This window comes from Glycine max, chromosome 13 (assembly GCF_000004515.6).
Source record: "Glycine max cultivar Williams 82 chromosome 13, Glycine_max_v4.0, whole genome shotgun sequence".
Lineage (NCBI taxonomy): Eukaryota > Viridiplantae > Streptophyta > Magnoliopsida > Fabales > Fabaceae > Glycine > Glycine max.
Window position 1 is genome coordinate 24,433,667 of NC_038249.2, and position 10,615 is coordinate 24,444,281.

At 30.1% G+C, this 10,615-nt stretch overlaps 1 protein-coding gene across 1 annotated transcript; it reads right to left on the reverse strand.

Moving 5' to 3' along the window:
- Positions 1-271: 271 nt before the first annotated feature.
- On the reverse strand, positions 272-4,648 carry LOC100791145 (cytokinin riboside 5'-monophosphate phosphoribohydrolase LOG3-like). Its single transcript, NM_001253269.2, has 7 exons — positions 4,277-4,648; positions 3,379-3,476; positions 3,180-3,210; positions 2,482-2,581; positions 1,115-1,185; positions 719-862; positions 272-581 (listed from the first exon to the last, which is right to left on the reverse strand). Exons 1-7 carry the CDS (start codon positions 4,394-4,396, stop codon positions 486-488), a joined length of 660 nt encoding a protein of 219 aa, NP_001240198.1. The 5' UTR covers positions 4,397-4,648; the 3' UTR covers positions 272-485.
- Between the last annotated feature and the right edge of the window lie 5,967 nt (positions 4,649-10,615).

Genomic DNA, 10,615 nt, shown 5'->3' on the forward strand with positions numbered 1-10,615 from the left:
ACTCTAAATCAGCTCCTTTAAGAACATATACGTTACATAATTGGTCCCATTCTTAATTATTACTAACACTTTATTTAAGTTGGACTATATAGTTTGTTGACTCTGTTCACTATCCCATCAAGTCATGTATTTAAGTGGTTTTATGTGTTTGCTACTATGTTCGGCCAATAACATACTAGAGGTTTCCATAAAGCCATTAGAATATAAAGTCAAAGTACATTAAAGATCATTCAAAATTAAAATTAGTTGAGGTAGGTAGAGTAATAAGTTGAGAAGCCCCTAATACTTACAACTTAAAAGGAAATCAGTTTCACAAGGGAACAAAGTAATTTAACATATTCAGGTCAATCCCAGTACTTTACAAAAGAAATTTCTTTTTTTTTTTTAAGTAAAAACAAAAACAGAATACTGATATTCCACACTAGCTTCTTCCACCTCCAAAATTCTACCTAGTGTCATCTTCCGTGCCCGTGAAGCAAATTCAGCTACCTCGAGATGTCATACTCTTCAGGGTAAGTGAGTTGTTGCTCTATCTGCCAGCTCAACTTAGAAGCAACACTTTCATGACATGGAACGTAATCCTGTGAGTTAAACATAAAACATATCACTTTGTGCTTAATTCTGCAGAGAAAAAAGTGGTTACATAAACAATTAATCTTTTTATGATAGAAATATGCTAATTAGTGTTGGTTGGTGGATGTCATCCTATGAAAATTACCTCTAATTTCTTTACTAACTCTTTTGATGTTGGTGCTGACACAATAATGTGGCGGGCATTAGGACTAATAAATCCCTCCTCTACAGCTTTGTCAATAAATGATAGCAATGAATTGAAGTATCCATCAACATTTACCAATCCCACCTGCAAATTGTGAAGTGTCAAAATCTAGTTAGGCTAAAAATCACAGGGAAACTCCACAGAATAAACTAAAAGGCAAATGCTAACCAATGAAGGAACTTAAAATAAAAATGTTTTTATTGGGTGGTAGAAAATTTCGCTGTCCATAATCTTTTTTACACTCTCATATGATTTATACAATAAATATTTTATCCCTTTAACAAGACCCATTAATTAATAATATAAGTTCTCAACAAAATGGTACAAGTGAATTACCGGTTTGTCATGGATCCCAAGTTGAGCCCAGGTTATGACTTCAAGAAGCTCCTCTAGAGTCCCATAACCACCTGCATGTAGGTAACTTGCATTAGTTTATCAATAATTTAATGGAAAAGCAAAAGATAAGCAACCCCATGATTGAGATGGTAACACTAACAGTGGAAAGAGAAACTGTAATTTATTTCAACAATATGAGAACCATGTTTCACTGTTTGGTTTCATTTCAACCGTCTTGTGTTGTCTTTTTCTCCACAAGTTTGGGATTTAACTATTCCATATCGAGGTGCATGTAATGTAAGTAGTGTTTACTATTTAGTACCACCCTTTGGTTTGTGTCAAAAAATGCCACTATGGATGTTACAGCATGAAGTGAGAGGCGTTAAGGACATCTATTTGGTTTTGTCTTCACACACTCCCTCTAATTTTTTACTCTTGGAACTTGGGGAATCCACTTTCATACGAGGGATCCCAAGATGGAGAGTGATTGACAGCTTTGTCTTTGCATGCCTCCTCTATCTATCTAATTTTCAGCACTTAATTACTACTCTCAGAATGATAACTACTAAGAAAATAAAAGTCTTAGAAAAGGGTAAGGCACTATGCCATGTCAGGTACAGGTGCTAGTTGGAAACGTTATCTTGTGATACTTCTTCTTTTGCTTTACTTTCCCTTCACTATCAAATGCAGCAAGTGTGGTACAAAAACACGTCATGGTTCCAAGGAAAGTAGAGGCAAAAATGGTATTCGACCAGAACCACAGTTGCTCAGAGCCGCAGAAGTTTTGAAATTTTAGCCACAGATGCTAAGGGCTCAGAGAAGGTCAGGATCAGCTACTTCTGAAGGGTCGCTCTCTAATCATCATAGCATTGGGATGGATGTATGTGAAAATTACGGAAGAAACTACACAAGCAGGTTTTGCAGCACTGTCAAATTTAATTAATTGCATAAAAATCTCACTGGTTTATTTGATACTCCTTAAACCTACAAAATCACTGTCCACTTTTGCATACTCAAAGTAGATGAATAATCCACATTATTACTTAAGACTTCAAAACCATACACTCACAAGTACATAATCGTTAAAGCCTAGTCAACATCAACAACATTCATGATTAGGCGTGGTAAGTATACCTTTTAATAATGTTTTAGATAAAGAGGTTTAACAAAATGAAAAACCAGTTTGTTGAATGCTGAATAAGAAAATAGCACAGGGAGATCAATGGGAATATTATATTCAACTATTATTCTCAAAAGAACAAGACACTGAGATAGGGTCAATGGTACATGATAAAACTAGAAAGCTTCAAGCACCTTTGATGTTTCTACTTTTTCTAATGCAACCAAGTTTCTCAGTTCATGCTAACCTGGTAAGGCAATAAAGGCATCTGAATGCTTAGCCATCTCTGCCTTCCTTTGGTGCATATCAGCTACAGCCTTTACTTCTCCCACTGTTTCACCAGTTAGCTGCAAAAGGAACCATTGCACAGGAGATGGAACAGAAAATAAGATTAAAAAGTAAAGAGAAAAGGAGAAGCTAAGCAATTATAAGGGTTGAAGGGTTGTTTATCCCATGCTTCACCTAGCTAGCTATATACGGACATCAATAACTTATAATCCAAGAGATTGAAACTAAAAAACAAAACCAAAATAGAAAAAGAAAAGTTCTAGCCAATGAAGGAAAACCAGCAAAGCGAAGAGCTGAACCTATAAAGATCTCATTTCCAAAAGAAAAACACATATAAACCAGATTACCTAAACCTTTAACAACAAGGCTGTGATACACTAGACTTTGAAATTGGCAAAAAGCATATATGAACCAGGAGGTAGTGAAGGCTTAACTGAAAACAAAGAAGCTACAGAACAAGGAAGGAATTATAACCAGTGGGAAATAGAATATAGAAGCAATGTGGAAAATGGAGAAACAACAAAATCAAAACTCAGAGCTCAATCTTTGATGAAGAGAAACAAGTAAAAAAAAGAGAGAGACAACTTGCAAAATTTTATTAGAGAAGATAAAAAAAAAAAAACTAGAAGCTTTTTCTGCTGGCTGAAGCAGACATACCTCTCGAGGCATGAGTGTCTTGGGAATAACTCTGCAAGAGACAATAACATGACAAATAGTGTCAATGGAGAAAGAGACCGACACAAGCATAATTGGCTCTGATTTCGTGATCCTCCTTTCCCCCAAAATCCTTGGGAGAAAATAGAGAAAGAGAAAACTTTACCAAAAAGAAAAAAAGGGGTGAGGAAAAGAGTGATACCCTATGACATGCCGACCACCATCATGAACAGCTTGGGAAACCAAACCCATTAAACCAATGCTTCCTCCTCCATAGACCAGATCAATGTTCCTTGAGACCTTCAGATACCATTAATAACAACATTAAACAACCTAGAAAGACTAGAGTAACAGAAGCAAATAAGAGAGTACATGATAAAATGATGCCAAAAACACAAAAACAAAAATGATGATCCATTTGGAAAAGGAAAAGGGCACTGGAAGTTATTCCCCAAAGCTCAATCAGCAGCAAGCACTTGCAAAGTTTGTGCCAAGTGTTCAGTTCAGAGCGACTGAGCTTCACAAAAAAAAAAAAAATGGATACTTTTTTATGTTCTTAAGTTCAGAAAGCTGAAAGGCACCATAGGTATCCATAAACATGAGAACAAAAATTGGGCACGCTATTGAGTGACACTTTCTCAGAATGATTTTGGCCTTTTTGTTTGTGAGTAATGACGAAAAAGAAAGAAAAAAACTTCATAATTTGCATCAAATAGACGCTAGACACGAACTCAACCAAGAGAAAAAGAAACATAGTTTCAAGAAAATCAATGTGAATATCAATTTTTTCGAAGCCGTGAACAAGTTACAACATTCAAACACGTTATGAACAAAGCAAACTTTTCCGACTGAAATTCACAAAGGAACCAGACCGTTCAAGACGTCATACATGATAAAGTTTAATCATTTCCACCTAATCCATTAATTCAGCTCATGTATATTGTATTAAGAAAAGCATGGCACCAAAAAAACAATATTAAAACCCCCAATAAAACAGAAAGGCTACATACCCTTTATTCCAAAAACAGAAAAAAGGACCAAAAAATGGGGAAAGAAAGAAAAGAATAAAAGCATAATGGAAGGTGTGTGTGTGTGTATACCAATTCATTGCCAAGTTCAATGGCAGCATCTTGGTAGCTTCTCTTTTTGCCAGGGCTACTCCCACAGAAGACACAAACCCTCTTGAACTTTGACACCCTTATCTCAGCGTGTGTCTCCATTGGCTTGATGTAACAAGTTTTAGTAATAATAGAACTACGCTACCTAGTTTATATGTAATAGATATATCCACACACTGGGTTGTTAGTGCTTATGTACTGCAAGCAATGCTTTCACGATTCTGAGGTGCCTTTTCTATTTGCTGCTACCTTCCCTTTGGTTGAAGAAAATCCTAATCATCCATCCATGTGTCATCATCAACATAACATTCATTCAACTACACTCACTCGCTATTTGCTTCACCACCACTCTTTGTTATATTTGTGAATGGGGTTTGTATATATAGAGAATAGAGAACAGCACCACACACCATGACACCATTGGGGGTCGCACGTGAGTGGTGCCTTGGTAGCACGCGCGGTCCCAACCTACGGCCCTTCTTTTCTGTTCTGCCTAATCAACATTGTCACAACATTCTTCCAATAACAAACAACATTACGTCTAGTGTAATCATCACGTTTTTTCCCCCCTAAAACATCACCTATATTGGACCTCAATTGGATTCCTAAACAACCTTAATTACTAAGAGTTTAATGTTTCTATCTTTATTCAATCATAAATTATCATTTAAATTCTTTATTTACAATATCAATACTTAATTCTTTTTCTTTAATCACAACATTGGACTAGTTATTTTGTCTAAAATAATTGTATTGACATGTGATTCATCGGGGGAAAAATGTATTGTACTAACATGTATGCATTCTTGTTCAATTTTATTTCTTCAGAATTTATATATTTCACTATACGCAATGTTAAGAAAATAAAAGGAAAAGCAAATTACTGAGATGCAGAAAAATATACTTCCTTGTGATTTTTAATAAATAAAAATTCCTCTTTTATGATGTGTTCGATTGAGGCGAAAAAACAATTTTGCAAAGATATAAACGAGAAACACTTACAATTGTGCCTTTTGTCCTTTTATACATTCATGTGCCCGCATAAAAGTATTTACGGAAATTATTGCATATTCCTTGGTTTTTAAAGTAATTTCATATCATTGTAAAAAAAAAGTAATTTCACATCTTTACAATATTATTTTCACTCTATTTCTCATCTATTTCTCTTAAACCAAATAACAAAATATGTCACTTTATTTTTATTCTATTTCTCCCTTTTCAAATCATCTTTCTTCTATTTTTATCTACTATGTTTCTCCTTCTATCTCTATTGTTTTATGTTACATATGTATCTTATGCTTTGCATCGTATACCTATTTTATTAATTTGAAAAAAATATACATACTTTACATTATAGAAGATTCCAATCAAAAGATGTTAGATAAAGAGTGTTACCTTTAAGAGGTTAATGGAACCCTTTTCTGCATATTTTTAACCCTTAAATTTACAATTCATTTACTTATTATGTAAGTACTTTGTTGTATGCAATTAAATAAAATAAGGATAAATATATTTTTATTATCCATATTTACAAATACAATAACATTTTTTTAACTATGAAGTATTTGAAATTTCTATTTGATATCTAATTTATCTCATAACACAAGTGTCAAACTACTTTTACCAGTTACTTTTGATAATAATATTTGTTTTGCTAAATTGTAATTTTGGTCCTTCTATTTCTAAATTAATACATATAGTTTTTCTATTTTTTTTATAAAAAAAATTTGATCCTTTCGTCAATTAACCCTGATGTGGTGTATTGGTGTTGACATTTGATTTATGTAAGTTGTTGACATGGGTCTTATATAACAAGAGGTTAAATAAAATAAAAAATAAAAAACATCTTCGTAGGAGTTAAACTCATGATCTTTTATTTAAAGACAAGATAATAAATTACTAAAATACTTGTTTAATTTAATTAATTTTATAAATACTATTTTATATGTTTCATTACTCATGAGTTATTAATTGATTTTGAATTATAAAAATTTATAAATTAAAATAAAATATTTAATACTTAAACATATTTAATATTCATTTTTACATGTATTTTTTATTATAAAATTTATTTTAATATAAATTAATAAATTGTTATCTATAAACTTTTGTTCTTATTTCATTACAAATTTAAAAATATTAGATAAAATAATATATAGATTATTTTTAAAAAAATATTTTATGCAATTTATACAAATTACGTAATTAAAATAAAAATTTGTATTATATATTTATAGATATAATTTTACATGAATTACATCAAATAATTTATATAAATAATTTACATATTAGTTTATTCAATTTTCTTGATTTATATAATTGGTATTAAAAAACTTATTTACAAAAAAAAAATTATAGTTAAACAAAAATATAAACACATAAGTTTCCTAAAAAATTATATACTAAAATTTTATTAATTTATACAATTAGAATAAAAATAATTTATCTATTAAAATAAATTTACACTATTGGTATAATTTACATTTTAATTGATGCAATTATATTGATTTATATAATTAGTGAAAAATAATCTGTATATTAAAATATATTTACAAAATAATTTATATATTAATTTATGAAATTTAATTACAAATTGGTAAATTGAAATAAAAATATGTAAACTATTCAAAGTAAAAATATATAAAATGATACAAAATAAAATTAAAAAAAATTATATATTAAATATTTTTTAATTTATAAATTTTTATAAGTCAAAAAAAAATTAATAACTCTTCAATGATGATACATACAAAATAACATTTATAAATTTAACTAAAGAAAACAAGTGTTTTTGTGATTTATTATCTTAGCTTTGAATAAAATATTATAAGTTTAACTTCTATCAAAATCTTTTTTTATTTTTTATTTGATTTAATCTCTTATCACATAAACACTATGTCAACCACCAACACAAGTGTCATATCAGCGTGAATATGTCACATTAAAATAAATGTTTAACTTTCAATACTCAACAAACGATCAACTAATGAAAGAATCAAAATTATTTATTCTAAAAAATAAAGGATCTAAATGTCTTGATATAATAATAAGGATATCAAAATTGTGAATTTAAAATTATAAAAGGGTCAAAATTATAATTTAACCTATTTGTTTCTAGTTCTTAGAGAATAAATAATTTTTTTTGTCTTTTATTTGTGATAATACAAAATATGTCACATGTAGTTCCATAAAGGATGTGAATGACAATGACCACATGTGATATATTTTCATAAATGAAGAGCAAAAATGAAAAGATTTATTTTTTAGAAGCTAAAACATTATCATACTTAGAGATATCTAGAGAGTTTAAAAATATATTTATCCCACTAAATTAAATGATATAAAATAAAATTGAGCTTAATAAGTACTATCAACATGTTATTGGCTTCGACACTATTGAGTTTGAATCTCTTAAGAAAAATCTCAAGTTTGCAAAGCTATTTTCTTTTAAAATGCACACAAAAATAATTATTAGTTGTACTGAGAATCCATGTGTAGTACCACCTAACATGTTTCAAACACACTATTAATTAAATTTCTAATATATTTGAATGTGACAGTGCTAGGTAAAAAAAAATCATCAAAAATTTAATAATCATATATATATATATATCAGAAAATATCCCTTAAAATGTGATTTTAAATAATTCAAACTTTTGGACAAAAAGTCCTACCACACTTTTTTTATTAGATTCTATCAATCTTTTTGTTTTAGTAAATTTGTTTTAAGGTTATTATGGTAATTTAATTTTAAAAATAACATTTTTTGTCTCTTGTCCCGCTAATTTCTCTTTCCTCTCTCATGACTCGTTTTTCTCTCTTGTCACATTTATTTCTCTTTGAAAAAAAAATTGATCTAGTTGAGAACAAATCCCAGCATAGAAATGAAAACAAACTGATCTAGAACAAATTTCCAGACTTCTCATACACATAATTGAAAACTGCTTTAGCGCCTAGCAAATGAAAAAGAATATGTGAAAATCGAAAACATACATGCATATATGAATGAAAATTGCTTACTAGTGCCAAATCAAAGAAGTTGTCACGGCAAATATTTTTTCTTTAGAGTGTGTTTGAATGGAAGAATTTAAAATTCTAAAAAATTTTAAATTTTAAGAATTTCAAATACTTCAATTGAAATTCTTTTATTTTTAATATTTTATGTTTGGATAAAAAAAGTTAAAATTATGAGGGTGAAAAAAATGAATGAAAAAAAGAAAAGATATGATTGGTGTGCTAGTTATACGTGTTTCTCTATGCTCAGACCTGATCGATGTTCCATAATCTCATAGGATGTTTCTCGAAGAAGAAGACTGTAAGAAGAGAATTTCAATTTCTCACCTTTTAGAAGGAAATTGAAATTCCAGATTTTTAGTTGTTTGAAATTCTGTTTTAAAATTATAAAATTTTAAATTCTTCACAAAAAAACATCCAAACAATGAATTCTAAATTACAAAAATTCAAATTCTCTAATAAATTACTTTTCTCAGTTAAAATTCTCTATCCAAACATATTATTATGTAAATATCAATCCTTGAAAAAGAAAAATGGAATAGTACCAATAGTTCCACCATCTCAAAATATTGGGGCGGTGTGAATCTTGATATTAAAGGGAAAGAGTAGCTAGAATATCGGGGCTTATCCAAGAAAATAAGTTGTCACAGCCAGTCACTAACCATAATAGTGCCAATTATGTGCGTAAGTGCAACACTGCCATTTTGGCTCCCCTCTCTTCCCTTCCACTTGATCTGTTTTGTATTGGCCCTTTATCCAAAAGTGTTGAACAAATCACATAAAAAGGTTCCTATCTAGAAGAGGACTGCGTCACTAACCAAATGATTCATCCATTACTTTCCAACCAACCAAAGCATTCATACTTAACGAAAGAGACCCCCCCAAAAACTCCACCAAAAAAGAAAAAAAAAATGAAAAACCATGAATTTGTTATATATATATATATATATATATAAAATGAGGATGGAGCAATTAATTAATCATTGTGAATGGGCAATTCTGACAATTAATTTTTATTTTCTGTCCCAAAAAAAAAATGTTTATGCTGAACAAGTTATGGGTACTAGCAGAAGCTACTTAAGATGGTGCTCTAGTGCTGTTGAGCAATGTGCATTGATGATTGAATAAGAAAACATTAGTGGGTAGTGCCCTATAACACCTGTGCCCTCATCCACCCTACCTTACTCGACACACATGTTATACGCATAGGAAACATTTGATTTTTATTTCACACGCACCTTTCCATTACCCATATCGTCACTTCCACAATTTCTTCAAGCACCTTGTCTCCATCCTCACTCTCATTGATTGCATTGCATGCCCTCTTTCTCCACCTATCAAAAATTGATTTACCTAAATCAATTTTTAAACCCTCCTCATGAAAAACCCATTTCCCTATTTCTAAACACATTTGTTGATGGGATTTGGCTTATTCATGTGCATTACTTAATTGAAATTGTTTACTACTAGTACTACTATAGTAGTTGTTTTGTCAGGATTGCAGCAACTGAACCCATGCCTTTATGCTAGTAATATAATAGTTATATTATTATGTTGGTTTTAGAGCTCCAATCCCAAGGTATATTAAATGTTCTGGCTTTCTTTGTTTAGTTTTTATTAACACCTATATTTGTCTACTTCCTGCCCTCTCACGTGTTTAGAGATTATAAACTCATAATCACTCCTTCGTGATGGGGATTGAGCTTATATGTATAAAAATTCATGTGAACCTCCCGCATGCTTGCATGCGCATTTAAAAGCATATTTTTGTGTGTTTGTGATTTTTCAAACGATTTTTCTATTCATTATCCTAGAGAAAAAGGTTAAGAAATTAATATCTACTATGTTCGGTCTAGTAGTGGGGAATTAAAATAGATACATAAAGTCATATATTCGATCTTCATTGTCACTAATATACAGTTAAAATACCACACAGTACAAACACAAAATTGTTAAGAAATTAATAAATATACCATCTTATTAAAATACGAAAGAGTGACTTTTTTTCGTTAGTTATATTTTAATTAAACTATATTATATTTTGATTAAAAGAAATGTTATTAATTTCTTAACCATTTTTCTGAAGACGATAAATAATCGGTACTCCAAAGTTCGAAACTAGTGTCAAATTGAGCCTAATTTATTGATGGTAAAACACAACAAGGACAGTAATCCAAGGCAATTCACCAGGGATTTTCTAAAACACTTCTTCAGTGTTCTCGAATTTAAATTAATATTTTGGTTGATATATAGATAAAAAAAAAATTTAAAACATATCAGTTATTATGTCTTCAAGACATATAGTGG

Excerpts from the sequence above, each read along its gene's own strand:
- LOC100791145 (NM_001253269.2), bottom strand. The coding sequence starts at position 4,396 with ATGGAGACACACGCTGAGATAAGGGTGTCAAAGTTCAAGAGGGTTTGT. Across the intron at positions 2,582-3,179 it reads AGACACTCATGCCTCGAGAG|CTAACTGGTGAAACAGTGGG; the intron begins GTATGTCTGCTT and ends TTCCTTTTGCAG. Across the intron at positions 1,186-2,481 it reads TGCCTTTATTGCCTTACCAG|GTGGTTATGGGACTCTAGAG; the intron begins GTTAGCATGAAC and ends ACCTACATGCAG.